General features: G+C 54.3%; 2 protein-coding genes across 2 annotated transcripts; both read right to left on the reverse strand.

Annotated features, from left to right (window-relative positions):
- Positions 1-5908: 5908 nt before the first annotated feature.
- Positions 5909-9825, reverse strand: LOC140262379 (1-acyl-sn-glycerol-3-phosphate acyltransferase alpha-like). The gene is made up of 6 exons (XM_072356688.1): positions 8921-9825; positions 7350-7483; positions 7005-7180; positions 6797-6892; positions 6510-6582; positions 5909-6349 (listed from the first exon to the last, which is right to left on the reverse strand). Exons 1-6 carry the CDS (start codon positions 9100-9102, stop codon positions 6117-6119), a joined length of 894 nt encoding a protein of 297 aa, XP_072212789.1. The 5' UTR covers positions 9103-9825; the 3' UTR covers positions 5909-6116.
- Positions 9826-10333: 508 nt separating this feature from the next.
- Positions 10334-12150, reverse strand: PRR29 (proline rich 29). The gene is made up of 6 exons (XM_072356838.1): positions 12044-12150; positions 11693-11781; positions 10958-11073; positions 10666-10841; positions 10508-10575; positions 10334-10397 (listed from the first exon to the last, which is right to left on the reverse strand). Exons 1-6 carry the CDS (start codon positions 12148-12150, stop codon positions 10366-10368), a joined length of 588 nt encoding a protein of 195 aa, XP_072212939.1. The 3' UTR covers positions 10334-10365.
- Between the last annotated feature and the right edge of the window lie 2944 nt (positions 12151-15094).

Below are 15094 nucleotides of genomic sequence, written 5' to 3' on the forward strand. Positions count from 1 at the left end.
GAAGGCTTGGGTAAGGGGAGAGACTCCCAGCAAGAGCTTTCTCTCCATGCTCCAAAAATTGGCTGAGAGGGAATAGCAAGGGCTGAGGTGGAATTCAGGAGATGGGTTGCAGGCCCCCACACACCTGGTTGGGGAAGCACATGGCAACATGCAGCAGAGTCCAGTCAACCAAAGACAGGCCTCCAGGTAGAATCGTGTAGCACAACACTGTAGCTGTGGGCACCAACTTGTGGCTAGCGGGCAGTTCGATGGAGAAGGAACCACTTAGTGCTGAGACAGAGAGGGAAATCAGGTCCAGATGTGGGCAGCAAAGCCCTGCACTGCCCATCCTGCTGCGGGACCCACCTGCATCCACAATCAGCTCCTTCCTGAGGATGGTCACAAGGGTCTCTTTGACCAGGATCTGCAAAAGAGGAGGTGGGAATGGTTTAACCAGTGCTGCAGGATGAATGGAAATGGTACTCCAAGACTCAACAGTTGAAGACCAAGCCCAAGCCCTGAAGCCAACAGTGCATCCCAAGGGCTTGCTGGAAATGGCTTCATCCTGGCAAGCCCAGCGGCTTTATTCTCATTTCAGATTACATTCTTATTTCAGATGAAGACTCACCAGGAAGAACACTTCCACGCTACTTCCACGCTCGATCTGCAGAAACTCGTCATTGAAGCTGTAATCCACCTGGATCTGCAGGGGCTGGCTGCAGGGCGGAATCACCTTCATCTTGCGGATCCTCAAGAAACTTATGCTGTTCTGATAGGAGGGATCTGGGATGTGATTGTCGTTTTGGCTTTTGGGCTACAAGGACGGAGACTCATCCTTGAGCTCATCCCAAGGAATGGAAATCAGAGATCTCAAAGGTAAAGGCAGCTTAGCATCCCTACAGGAGCATTCCTGAATGAAACATGATCCAGCTCTGCCCAGACCCCAAAAAAGAGCTGTGTGCCATCATAGGCTGGTTGAAAGGAAGCTCAAAGGGATGGAGTGGATGGCAAGAAGGTAGGAAGGGAACAAGAACCCTAGAGCTATTTGGTCTTCTTCTGGGATGGTGAAGGTAGAAGGGATCCCATTGGCTCCCTTCAGCAGCATCTGCACTAAGAGCAAAGTGAGATACCCAGGCTGAGCTGGAGCCATGGGGCAGGGGTGGAAAAGTGGGGCTTTGGGGCATGAGGAGCCCCCATTACCATTCCATCATAGGGCGTCCCACTTTCATTGAATCCATTGGTGTGCTTGGAGGCATTTAGGGGCATTTCAGGAAAAATCTTACAGCTTTTAGTAATGCTTTTTGTTTTCCCTGCAGAAAAAAAGAAGGACAAAAAGAAAAGAGATGCTCTGGGTGACATGTTTTCCATCTCTGCTTTCCCCCATGTGTGCCCTCCCCCCCGTGTCTTTGTGATCATCCTCAAGGAAATGAGTAGAATAAAAGATGTGTTGGTCCTCCAGTAGATGCCTTCATGAACTGATGGAGATGGTCCCACTGGGTCACCCTGAGCTAAATAAAAAGACCCAATGGCTTTCCATGCTCACGCCTACAGCTGAAGAGCCGCACTGAGAGGTGCAGGAGGCTGGAAATGACACCCAGCAATTTGTCCTGGTGACTCCCTCCAGACTGGACCAGACTGCCGGTCCAGTGCCTGCTCTCCAGTCCCCACTCTAACCAGTACAACCAGAACTTGCTGCTGCACAGGTTCCACACTGGAAGCTGAAAGCCTGTGACTTGGATAGGTACACTCCTTTCTCAGTAGAGTTGGCTGGAGGGCTGGACCCAGTGAGTGGTGGTGAGTAGAGTTACATCCAGTTGGTGACCAGTCATGAGTGCTGTTCCCCAGGGGTCAGTACTGGGGACAGACGTGTTAAATATCTTTATTGATGACCTGGATGTGGGGATTGAGCGCAGCCTCAATAAGTTTGCAGATGATACCAAGTTGGGAAGAGGTATTGATCTGCTTGAGAGTAGGAACAGAGGGATCTGGACAGCCTGGATGGCTGGACTGAGGCCAATGGGATACGCTTCAATAAGACCAAGCACGGTGTCCTACACTTTGGTACTACGACCCCATACAGCACTACAGGTGTGGGGCAGAATGGCTGGAAGGCTGTGGAGGAAGTAGACCTGGGGATGTTGATTGTTGCCCAGCTGAACATGAGCCAGCAGGGTGTCCAGGCTGCCAAGAAGGCCAACAGCATCCTGGCTTCTATCAAGAATAGCGCAGCCAGAAGGAGCAGAAGGTGATCGTCTCTCTGTACTCATTTGTGGGGAGTGAGGGTTGTCCTCTGCTCCTGGTTACGGTGATAGGATGAGAGGGAATGGCCTCGAGTTGCACCAGAGGGTTTCAGTTTGGATATTAGGAAAAATTTCTTCTCCAAAAGAGTGGTCAGGCAATAGAAAGGTCTGCCCAGGGAGACGGTTGTGTGTCTGCCCATGGAGGTCAAGAAACATTTAGATGATGGGGACATGGCGTAGTGGGAAAATATTAATAGGACTGGATGATCTTGGAGGGTTTTTTTCCAACCTTTATGATTCTTTGATTCTATTGCATTGTTCTATGTTGGTAAGATCTATGGTAAGATCTGTGCAGAGCAAAACCACACTTCTTAAGTAACGAGCACAAGAAATTGTCAAGAGGGGTGACAGGAGACGTAGTGTGAACAGAACCAGTGAAAGCCAGGACTTGGGCACAACTGAAATACACAGCCTTACCCAAAAACGTCCCTCTTAATGGCTGAAAGCCAATAGGAAGGGCTGCAGTTCTGCCATCTGTGCTGTGATGAACTTGGGATCTTTACCCAATCCTATCAGAAGTGCAGAACAACCCTACCTAGGCAGATAGCAACTGGACCTAAGTCAGAAAGACCTGATTAAGAAAAAGATCATCATCCTAACAGCTTTCCAGGCACTGATAAAGGATGCTAACCTGTCTCGGAGAGGCAGAGTAGGGAATGGAAAGTGAAAGATGGAGGAAGATCTGAAGTAGGAACTTGGACGGAGAAGAAACTCCTGATCCTTCTTCAGAACCTGAAGAAATGCTCCATAATTGGGAGTGGAGGAAGAGGGACAGAAGGACAGACAGCCCAGGTGCGCCCCAGCTTTGCTTACCAGTGTCCTCATCCGTCAGAGATGCGTTGGCAAAGAGCCGCCTCACATGGTCAGAGCTGGTCAGGTTGAACGAAGCTGTGGACACCTGGGTGGAGAAGCATCCATTCCTCTTCACCTGAAGGAGAGTTTGCCCTTTGTTAGCAGCTCCCCGTGGCCATTGGGTGTCATCAGTGGGAGTGAGGTAAAACAGAGCTCTTGGGTGCTGCTGTTCCCCTCCATCCCAACCTACAGCCCGGGGTCTCCACTTGCTGCCCTCACCTGTCCTTCAAGCATCACACATCTTGAAGATTCATTCGAGGATCTAAGATAATACTTGTGGAAATGGCACAGGGTGGCCTTAGCTTTGCCCTGGAAAAGTTTCCCTGATGAGTACCTGTGGGGATGGAACAGATGAGGGTATCTCTATGGGATCAAGCAATCCCTCAGCTGCTCCCCAACTCACCTCCCACAGACATGCAGTGGGATCTTCTCATCCATCTCCATCACAAAGGAGGGCAGCTGGAGCAGCACTTTGAAGCGGGGATTCCCTGGTAAAGAGTGACCAAGAATGGAACCATGCCCATTTCTTGCCATCCTCCATGATGGCTCCTAGAAGCTTTCCTCCTCAACTCACAGAGTCTCTTCACCTCAAAGGTGTGATTCTTCTCCTCTGCCTCAATGGTGTAGATGCCCAGGGCCGCGTCCCTGGCCAAAAGGAGGGACAGGTCCACGATGCCCTGCTGTGGGGTCACATCCTGCCACTGCACGATGCTGTTCCCTCTGGGATCCTGCACACAGGGACAGGCAATGTGAGCCCATGGAGGGACTGGTGATGGGGTGTGAATGGGGAGTCCATGCCCTTTTTGCCTCTCCTTGTGACTTCCCTGAAGCAGGGATGTCTTTCCTGTTCCTGCACATGGTCTCCAGCAGCACACACACATGGAATGGCACAGGGTGAGGACTCACTCACATGCACAGTCACTGAGGGAAGCTGAAAAGCAGAAAGGAAGACTTTGTCATTCAGCACCAAAGCGTGAGAAGTCCAACCCATGGCTGCCCATCTCCCTGCACCCATCCCCTTCACAATCATGATGACACTACAGTTGGGACCCCACATGTTCAGTGCATGGAGATCCTATTGCCTCCACATCCCCTGCACCCCCATCCCATCTCACCTTTCTGTCACTGGGCATGAAGTCTTCATCCAAACGGAGAATTCGAAACTTCACTGGAAAGAGCAAATCCCAGAGCAGGAGTGAGTGCTGTGGGGCTGGGACCCAACCTGGGAATCCAACTGGAAATCCCATGCAAAGAGTCCACAAGCTCTTCCAACAGCTCCTGATCTTTACCGGTTTGTCCAGGCTTGTAGGCAGTCCTGTCTGTCTGTATTGTGGTCCACAGACCTGGGGTTTTCAGGAGGACCTCCCTAGACCTGGAGACCTGCAGGGAACCTGCTTGGATGGTGACCTGCACATATGCAGCCTCCTCAGTTGGGGTAGTGATCTGTCTCAGGGAAATCAAAGAAATGGGTACAAAGATGTTATGGTGGGACTGGGTACCATTATCACTGCATCAGGGACTGGTGTGCATGGGAAGATGATTGGAAGATGATGGGAGTTCACAGGCTCTTTGTATATACCCTTGTCCCATTGCTTTTCAGGTCATTGCCCACCCAGGACAGCCTGTGTCCCCTCCCCATGGAGGGACCTAAGGTGTGGACAGGACATCTCCTTCTGGGGTCACTCACGTTGGGGAAGAGAGGCCAGTCCAACTGGAGGCTCTTGTTACCCATCTCCTCCAGGGTGACGTCAGGGATGCTATGGCTGCTCCTCAGGCTGAGGGTGACACGCGCTGGCTCATCCAGGTCCACAAGATGGATGTGCACCTTGCCCCCATGCGGGTAGTAGATCACGTAGGGGAATGTCACCATAAATCTCCTAGGCAGAGGACACCTCCACAGTGGAGGTGGGCAGGGACCTCCACCAAATCCCAGTGCCCTGCAGCCACAGGCACTGATCCCTCTGTCCTCACAGGGACAACACAGCACCCCAAGCACCTCCACCCCAACTGAGCAACCACCCTTATGATGAGGAATGACCCTGAGCACCAGCAGCGAGCTAAGACCGCCCACCATCCCACCCAGGATGGACAGACTGACATGGACAGAGCTTACGGCAGTTCAGCTGCTCCAGCAATGAGATGCAGGACACAGAGAAGCAGGCAGGTCAGGGCTGCTCTGGACCCCATACTCAAGGGAAGAACACAGAGGCAAGGTGAACTCCGAGCCCTCAGTTTAGTCTTCCTCTTCTCCCGTTCACCCTTGCCTCCCTGCTGCAGCTGAGGTCTCCAGCTGGGACAATGTTTAACCACCCAGTCCACACCCCGATGGGTTCAAGGCTCCAGGCAGCCAAACACAACCCATGGCAGAAGGCATGCAGCAGCCCTGAAAAATCAGGTCCTCCATGTGCCCTCTGCCACCGACCATCCCCATGTGACGGTTCCTGACCTGGAGAGCTCCAGCTCACCATTGCTAATAGTGTTACCCAGCAACTGTCCATCATCCATCTACATGGACAGACGATTTCCACTGCTTTGCAGAATTTCTTCCAGGCATTTCTGACAAACAGCAATGATGAGCCAAAGCACCGTGCATCTTCTTGCCCATGGTTTGCCCATTATCTTCAGAGCTGCTCCACATGCAGCATGGCCATCCCCACCTGCCCTCATCCCCCCCAGGCTCAGGCATGGCACCATGCACAAACACCAGCTGTGAAGTCTTTTATTTTCCACCTTCATCTCATCGCTCTGCATTGAGGAAGCTCTTCTAATGTGGAACTTTTCCCCTCCCCACATCCCTCCAGTCTCCACAGGCTCACCACACATTCCGGACCCCTCCTCATGGCTGGATGCATGAGGACAGCACGATCGGTAGGACCTTGTGCAACGAGCCCATGGGTGAACCACACCACAAGAGATGGAGAAGGGTGCAGCAAGTTCTACCTGTCACCAGATACCCAACCTCTCTGATGTCCCCTTGAGCTCTGCCTAATCACTGGTCCCAGTTGCGTCCTCGTTGTGCCACATGTTGTCGGTCCCCTTGGTGGCCCCAGTGCTTGGGAGCAAAGGAAGCTCCGCAGGCCATTCCCTGCAGGGATTTGCAGACATCTCAGAGAAAACATCAACCATGATTTTACGGACAGTTTCTGTCAGCTCCGGGACATCCTTTGGGCTCAAGCCACGGGTTTCTATCCTGGGGAGAACTCGGATGGTGAATGTCCCTGGAAATGGAGAGAAGAAGCCAGGGAGGCCAGGTCATCCCACCAGCATCCTCCACCACTGGATGCCTCCATGCACATCAGTGTCCTTCATAAAGACCTCCAGCCCTCACTTGCTCCATCCCCACCGCCTCTGCAAAGGGGTTTCTTGTCCTCCACTTACCAGAGGTGAATTTCTTCTCCTTGGAGCTGAAGAAGTCCCAGTATGGAGAAATCACAATGGGGAAAATGGGAACCTGCAGGAGATGGAGGGTCATGCAGACCCCTCCCCAGTTAACACCAGTAGGACTCCAGCTCCTGCCATGCCCCAGGTCCCTGTCACCTCCCTGGGGCCTGCAGATCTCAGAAGACTCCAATGCCCCCCATCCTCTTTGTCAAGGGCAGATGATGGAGAACGTTCTACGAGCGGGGGATGCCATGGGAGATAACCACCCCAACTTGATGCCTTACCTGAGCCTGCACAGCCAGGTGGAACGCCCCACGCTTGAAGGGCAGCATGGATCTGCTCTGGTTCCTGGTGCCTTCTGGGAAAATCCACACTCGGAGCTGCACAGGACAGGGTGAGATGCAAGCACTGACCCCAGGACCACCTCCCCACCGTGACACCTATGGTTCTCCCTGAGCCCTGTCTACCCCCAGCCCAGTTTCTCCTGCTCACGTTTTCACGCCGTATGGTCTCGGCCGTCTGGGAGATGACATCAATGGCATCTCCTGTCCTTTGGCGGTCGATGAAGATCATGCCACTGAGCCAGCAGGCCCAGCCCACAGTGCCCATATACAGGAGTTCCTTCTTGGCTATGGGCACACAGCGCTTGGGGATGACCTCCACCATGCCTGGAGGATGGATGGGAAGGAAAGGATCAGCCCGTCCCTCATGATTCTCATCACCAACCACATCACGGAGTCCCAACCCTTTCCCTGCAGTGCACCCATAGCCCTGAGCTCTGCTCGACCCCAAAGGCTGCCCACATGGTGATGAACCCCTCCCCTCCCCTGCACATACCCATGAGGTCAAGGGAAGCCTGGTGGTTGCAAACTATCACATAGGGCTCCTTGAGATTCAGGTGCTCGGCACCCAACACCTCTATCTTGATGCCATACAAGTGCTTGAGGGGCCGGATCGCAGCACAGAGGAGCCTAGGGCAGAGGGACACGTGTGGGGAGCAGATTGACACAGAGAGGTGGGAGGGGGTCATGACAAGAGCAGGGGAGGCAAGAACCAGCTCATCTTTGCTCATCAGAGCAACTCAGAATTGCTTCACTTGGCCTAAATTCATCAAGAGATGGAGGTTTTATCAGCTGGATGGGGAACGAGGAAGAGCCGTGTCACCATCCAGAAAGGCTTGGACAGGAAGCGTGACACCAGGACAGCAGAGCTGATGAAGGGTGACGCTCAGTATGAAAATAACGAGAGGAATGGAGGGAGGATGGAGCAACGGGGATTGCAGCACCCATGTGGGAGATAAATACGCTTTTGACGTTGAAATGGGGCACTTTCCAACTCATGGCAATGGAGAGCACCTATGCCAAGGGTCTCACATCCAGCAGTGAATACTTCAAACCTAATGTGGAAAGGATGGTCAGGAAGAGCTCAGCACCAGATGGGGAAGAGAAGAGGTTTGTGGCATGCCCCAAAGCCAGGACTAATGGCAGGAACCAGCTCCAAGCCGGAGGCGTTGTGATTTGGAGTCTGAGGAGGAGGAGATGGAGCTGGGTGTGCTGGTGGGATGAGACAAGGCACTGTGAGTCACAGCTGCGTCACGACAGGGATTTCCACTGAGCCGGAAGCGTTTGCAGCAGGGCTCAAAGCAAGAGGGAATGCACGTGTGTGTGCATCATTCCTGCACAGAGAAAATGAGGGAGAATGGCTGCACGAGGGGACTGATAACACCAAACCTCTGATTGCAATCCCGCCAAGAGCACCGGATCTGCCTGCATTGACACATTGACATGTGATGGCTTGAGCTTGGAAATTCCACAGGCTCATCTTTCATCCTGACACAATTACATCCCTACACTATGCTATCACAGCCAGGAATTCGGCACCAGGGTTGCGTCAGCCCTGGAAGCAACTCGTGTTGCTCAGAGATGCTATCATGGCCATCACCACCCCCAGCTTGGCTGAGCGATGGGGCAGCACTGGGGCATCCTCTCTGGGACGCCGAGCTGATGGTATCAGGAAATCCTGGAGGCCTGTTCTCAAAGTGGAATGCACTGACAGAGGTGTGGGAATGCACGTGTATCCTGCTATTGAGTGCTGCAAACCCTTCCAGTCCCTCATTGTACCCAATGATGCAGCGGTCAGTTTTCCCCTTTATGGTACTTGATCCAATGGGGACCAGCTAGCCCAGACCCAACTGGCTGCCCCACCATGGTGTGCCCATTGCTAACCACGGACATCACCACTACATCCCACCACAGCATGCAGATGCACCACATGGACATGACCACAGCACTCATGGCAGCTCCAGGGCTCAGCCTGCAGTCCTGGCTGTGGATACAACCACAAAACCCCATCACCACCGAGCCCCAGATGCCTCCATGCTGGAAGCACAACCCCTAAGCCATACTCACTTCATGTTCTCCACGCAGCGTCCTCGAATTGCAGCAAAGGGGGAGAGGAGAGTCGCCATAGCCAAGACCCAGATGTTGAAGAAGGTCACTTTGCAGAAGTAGTGGAAGGTGGCACTGTGTCGGTAAAGCAGCACGGGGAGGATGAGGAGGAGCAGCAGCCCGTGGAGAAGGGCCACGTCCATTGTGCCACTTGGGGTGTGGGGATGCTGGGGAGCTCAGCCTGCGTCCCCAGAGCTGGGGTGGAGAGTAGAGATGCTGGGAGCAGGGCAGGCGAAGCCGGTGGATCAGCAGAGTGATGTGTGGGTGTTTGGGGCTGGTCCAGGGAAGGAGCTGCCCCATACAGAGGCTTGTAGGGCTGGCAGGCAGGCACAGCAGGTGAGGGTGGAGAGAAGGGGTGAGTCAATGCCAGAGACCCTGGGTCACCTGAGGAGTCACAGCTGATAACGCATCCTGCTGGGTCATTAAGCACTGCAATGGTTTTTCACCAACACCTCTTATCGGGGAGGGTTACATGGGGGGGTTCACAGCCCCACTGCCTTATCCATGCACTCTCACCCAGACCCACTGGTTCCTTTGGCCCTTGGGTCACAGCCAGCATCCCAGCTGCTCTCTGACAATGATGAACCTTCAGCAAAACTGCCCTCCAGAGCTCCTTCCCCCATTCCTCCTCCCCACTTATGGTAGCCTTGGTTTTGTGCCCCGGCCATGGGATATTTCTGTGCTTCTCAACCCAGTTTCACCCAGAGAGGGCTCCAGGGCTCACTTCCACTGCCTGTGTTGCAATCCCCATTGCACTACCCTCCCTCCCTTCCTCTTATTATACCCATATTCAAGATTGGGACATCCCCCGGTGACTCCTCTCTTCCTCCTCATTTTGTCTGCATGGATACACAAAGCGTTGCACACTGACATGGTTTCACCCCACACTCAGCTCAGCTTTTGGATGGTCTCCATTACATCCCCCATTTGCACCCCGCAGCCCCCACCAGCACCTCATAGCCCCCATGGGCACCCCCACATGCTCACCCAAGGAACACACAGCCCCCCTCCCTCACCGCCTTTGCTTGGAGGAAGCCTCACATTCAGGCTCATGGCCAGCAGCCTGGATTAATGACAGATGCTTAATTAGTGTCAGCAGGGTGCTTTCTTAACAAAGCAAATTAATTACAGGCAATGTGCTGCATTGAGAGCTGAAGGGACAGGTGGAGATTGGGGACACCTGGCTTTGCACAACCCCCACTCCATGCACCAAACTTATGCATCCGTGCACCAAAGCAGTACACCCATGCACCAAAATAACGTATCCATACCCCCAAAATAGCACGTTTTGCCAGGAATATCACCTCCCTCCCCAAAACTGTCGGTACCGTGGGGCACCCTGCAAGATCTTCTGGGTTGGAGGATGAGGATGTGCAGGAGGAGCCCCCCTTTGGGCTGCAGGGTGCTCAGAGCCGCCCCTCCAGCATGTCGTAGTACTCTGTAGGGGGAAAGCACAGACTGAGGTTGGATAGAGGGAGTGGGGAGGGCTCAGCACTAAGCTGGGCATATGGGGAGGTCTGTGCTGAAGGTACAGGGAAAAGGTGATACCTGATGCTGGTGGGACGTTGGCACCGACGGTCCCCGTAGCACTGGGGGGTGGAGGAGGTGGCACAGGGCTGATGGAGAGGGATGAGGACAGGAGTGAGTGCCCGCCTGGTGTTGTCCCATGTCCCACTGGTTGTGCAAGAGCTCCCCTTGCTACTCACACCTCCCTGTCCTCTGCAGCTGTGCCCAGGTGCCTCACGGCCGCCGGCCCCATAGGCTGGTGCTGGAGTGGCCATGCCCAAAGGGGAGCAGAACTGGGATAAGGGATGTAGTGGTGGTGGAACACCATGGCCTCCTCCTCTTCCTCCTCTCCAGGCTGCAAAGGCACAGCAAGTGTCTACAGGGAGTAACAGAATCAGATACAATCCACACTGGGGGTCAAACAAACCCAAAGAGCCCTAAAACCTCAGGGAGATCAGAAGGCGGAAGGCACCTATCGGTCCCACCCCATACCTGGGCAGTGGCTGGAGGTGGCCCAAACCCAAAGGACACCATTGCTGACACAGCCAGGCTGTTCATCACCACCTGGTGCATTTGGGAGTTCTGAATCATCATCAGCTCCAATAAATCTGCCGGGGAGCAAAGGGTCTCTGCGTCAGAGAGGGATTAGAGCGAGGGGAAGGGATGAGTGGTGTGGATGCATCCCTTAGGATAACACCAAGGTTTGTCCCTATGCCAAGCACTGGGAGCCAACCCAGCCCCACATCCCGATTTGGAAGCCCTAGGTGGCATTTAAGAATTATTTTGCTCGGGTAAATCTTTAAAATAGAGATCGCTTTGCCTTCCCCAGTTGGCAAATGGGATTAAACATCTGGTCCGGCTGCGCACAAAAGGTGATTAGTGGTGCTGGAGTCTGCAGACTTTCCGCCCATTTGGAGGATTGCTGCGGTCCTGGCAGCACACAGGGCTTGGCAAAGCTTCCTTGGTGCATCCCCATTAAGACATCCCCATTAAAACATCCTCATTAAGACATCTCAATTAAAACACCCCCATTAAAACAACCCCATCTGCTGCAGGCACGAAACCCCCCCTCAAAGTGCCTGCAAAGCCACTGGTGGGTGGTCCCCAGGACCCCGCTGGTTTTGTGTGTGAGTGATGTGGAACTCGCCCTTCAGTCCCTGTGTTTGGAGGCAGGAAGACACGAGGATGGTGTCAGTATGGGGCTGTAGGGTGGCTGTGGTCGCACACCTCCCCGTAGCTGTGGGGGTCCGGTGGGATGGGCTGTGGCCATGGGAAGCTGCTGGATGATGGTCAGTGGCTGCGGGGACACCGACACGGGTGGGAGCTGAAAGAGAGGAGGGGGAGAAAAGCCCCATGGATGGGGGTTAGAAGGAGGGGGCAGCTCACACCAGACCCCTCTTCCCAAGGGTTCATCCCCCTGCACACACGCAGCCCCAAGGGCACATCCCCATGGAACCTCCTCGGGGTTATGCACGGAGCATTTACACCTTGCAAAAAGCTGATTGCAAACCAAACCCTGCCACCCACCCCAAACCCTGACCCCATCCCCTCACCTCCCACCCGCCCCATTACCCCCACCATCCCCTGGGCTGCTCCTTGGGGCTCACCCTATGTGGGATGACATAGGTTCCTTCCGCAGCATCCCCCCATACCCCTCTGACGTTCCCTGCTGCCCCAAGCTCCATGGCTGAATGAGCAGCAATACACCTGCAGCTCCTGCTTGTTGCTATAGCTGCTGGGGGCAAACAAACCCTCCCAGTGGGTTGGGCTGCTCAAGGTGTAATCCCAGCTTGCTTTTGTCCCCAGGACACCCCATCCACAAAAGGGGTGGCACTAAGGGGGGGTTTGTGCCCCCTTAAAGGTGGTTTTGTCTCTGCAGGGCAATGATGCTGTGTGTTCTTCCCAGCCCTGTGCCCTGGTCCCAGTGTTTGGGGAGCTCTGATGCCAGGACCCGGCCCCACCATGGGCCCACCAGCAGCATCCCATGGCCAAGTGGTTTGGGAGCCTTCCCTCAAATCCTACAGCCCCATGGTCTTCCTCAGGGCCACCCATTGGGGATGGGGGGGAAACAGCTCTGATCCCTGGGTTGGTGACAGGGAAAAGCCACCTGGAGGATTGGAGATGGGGGCTGGTGGGATGAGTTCTCGTGCACCTGGATTGCTGATGGGATGTGTGGAAAGGTCCCATTGAAAGCTGACAGAAAACAGCTGGAGGCAGCAGTGTGTCCCCATGGGGCTGGGTGTCACCTGCACCTGGGACAGATTTCTATGTGGGAGCACTGGGAGGGGGTGGGGAAGGGGTTTAGCACCCTGCAGCCATGGGGTCTTCAGTGATGGAAGATGAGGGTCCACCTGCCCCATGGATGCCCCATGGCCCTCCGACATGTGTGTGTCCATGCAAGACCACAGCACTATGCAGCTGTGGGGTCTTCATGGATGGAGGGTGAAGACCTACCCACCCTACAGCTGGCCACTCTGACCCCATCCGTGACCAAGGCACGGTGCAGTAGGGGCAATTGCTCAGGTGCTACTTTGGTCCCCACGGGTGGCCACATGTCCTCCAACATTCAAACCCACCGCAATGGAATTTTTTCCCCATCCTCCCCATGTCCTCTGCTATCTTTCCTCTGCCCCCGCGAGCTCTTCCACTGCCCTTCCATCTGATCATCTCATCAGCATTCAACCCAAAGCTCCCACTGTCCCCTAGCACTGATCTGGGAACATTTCCTGCAGCCCAGAGCCAGCTCTGCTCATGACATGGGAACAGAACCTATCAAAGCCCCAAAACCAGAGACACCTCCATATGGCAGGAGCAAAGTCAGCTGCTAAGACTCCAGCCCTTGGCTCTACAGGGGCTATTTTCTACTTGATTACACTTTACTCCATGTTCCTAATTTCTCCAAGCTCCCTCTGGATTGTTTCGCCGCCTTTTGTTACAGCTCCCAAATTCCCATTATTTGCACATTTGATTACTGTGCTGATTACCCCTTGCTTCTGGCAGAGCCCCACATGCTCTGAGCACAGCCTGCGTGTCCATCGTGCTAAAGCTCATCTTGTTCTTGTCTGCAAGAAGGATGCGAGCACTGCAGCAGACCTTTTGCCATGGTGGGACAAGGGAACACGATGGGAATTCCCTAAGACCTTCCATAGCATCCCAGTCCCCTTTGAGGGTGTCGTTGAGCCAAACCCAATGTCAACCCGCTGTAGGTCCAGTGCAACTCCCAGCCCCAATGCATCTCAACACAAAGCAGAAGCTGGGGCTCAACCTTGGGCATTTATTGGGGAACATCTGGGATTTCTTCCTCTGGAAAACCAAACCTTCACCTTACATCAAACCCACAGCCCAGACCTCAACCCCATCTGTGGCTTAGGGTGGGCTCCACCTGCAGCTCCACTTTGGGCCGTGGTCTTGCATGGGCCCCACAAAGTCCCTCATCACATCCTATCCAGAGAGATCCCAAAACACAGACAGCAGGGCTGTGCAGCCCTCTGCTCCCATGGCAGTCTCACAATGGTCCAATGGTTGTCCTACAGCAGTCCTGTGCTGATCCAATGCTGGCCATGCACGGCACTGCTGCATCACCAAAGCACAGAGGCTGATCAAAGCCAACTACCTCTCAAACTGGGTGCCACCAGGTGGCACCAAAGAAGTCTGTTCTATGGGGACACGTGGGTGTCTTGGCGCTCCCTCACCCCCCAAGTCCCCTTCTACCCCACTGTGTCAGCACAGCGTGGGCTTATTTCCATCCGGAACCATTTGATTTGCTTTCAGAGGCCTCTGACAAGACCCCCCCCCATCTCATTGCTTGTTTCCATGCTGCTGGAGAATTAAATGACTGAAATTGGATGTTTGCATTTCACTGGAAACTGAGATGTTAATGAGGCTGTCCGGGTCCCGGAGGCTCTTTGTGTCAATAGAACTGTGGGATCAGAGCTTGTGCCTGCAAGAGCAGCATCGGTCACTCCTAATAACACCACACAAATGGCTTTAAATATTAAGGGCCTGGTTGCTTTCTTTGCATTTTTAGCAGTGTTTCTGTTACTCCTCCTAACAGCGAGGCGAACTGCATTGGGTGCTTTATACAACCCATTCTGCTCCTGTTTGGCACTCGTTAGCATTAGGTTACAGTGCCCCATTGCACCTCTATGGGGTTTCTGGAGGACGAGGCAGCCCGTCCCAGGGCTTTGGTCACACACAGATGGGGCAGAGTTTGGGTCATCCTGCCTGCCGTACACACAGCCCTTCTGGGTTAGCAGAGGCATTTGGGAAGGGACTTCCAGGACCACCCCTGCCCTGTGTGCTGCATGAGCCAGGCCATGTGTTGTCACAGCTGTGTGCCCAGCATCCCAGCATCACAGCATCCCCTTTGGGATCTCCACCTTCCTTACCCCCCTCTGCACCTCACTGCATCATCCCTGCCTGCACCCCACTTCCCTTTGGATATTGGGTTTCCAGGTTAGCAGCATCCAAGCAGCAAGCAAAAGCACTCTGCAGCCCCGCTGTGCATGTCCACCTTTTGGAGGAGGGGAGGGAGGAAAGACCCCAAAGGGCGCAGATAATGGGATGGTGGGCAGTGCCAGGCTGGGTGATCTGTGCGTTCAGCCCTGTGTATGGGGAGGGGGGGGCGGC

This window comes from Excalfactoria chinensis, chromosome 24 (assembly GCF_039878825.1).
Source record: "Excalfactoria chinensis isolate bCotChi1 chromosome 24, bCotChi1.hap2, whole genome shotgun sequence".
Lineage (NCBI taxonomy): Eukaryota > Metazoa > Chordata > Aves > Galliformes > Phasianidae > Excalfactoria > Excalfactoria chinensis.

What these genes read in the sequence shown, in the direction of transcription:
- LOC140262379 (XM_072356688.1), bottom strand. Translation starts at nt 9,102, where the DNA reads ATGGACGTGGCCCTTCTCCACGGGCTGCTGCTCCTCCTCATCCTCCCC. An exon ending in AGACCATACGGCGTGAAAAC is followed by an intron (nt 6,893 to 7,004) that starts GTGAGCAGGAGA and finishes TGTCCTGTGCAG; the next exon opens with CTCCGAGTGTGGATTTTCCC. An exon ending in ACCTGGCTGTGCAGGCTCAG is followed by an intron (nt 6,583 to 6,796) that starts GTAAGGCATCAA and finishes CATCTCCTGCAG; the next exon opens with GTTCCCATTTTCCCCATTGT.
- PRR29 (XM_072356838.1), bottom strand. Translation starts at nt 12,150, where the DNA reads ATGGAGCTTGGGGCAGCAGGGAACGTCAGAGGGGTATGGGGGGATGCT. An exon ending in AAGGAGCAGCCCAGGGGATG is followed by an intron (nt 11,782 to 12,043) that starts GTGGGGGTAATG and finishes TCAGCTCCCACC; the next exon opens with CGTGTCGGTGTCCCCGCAGC. An exon ending in ACCCCCACAGCTACGGGGAG is followed by an intron (nt 11,074 to 11,692) that starts GTGTGCGACCAC and finishes GCTCCCCGGCAG; the next exon opens with ATTTATTGGAGCTGATGATG.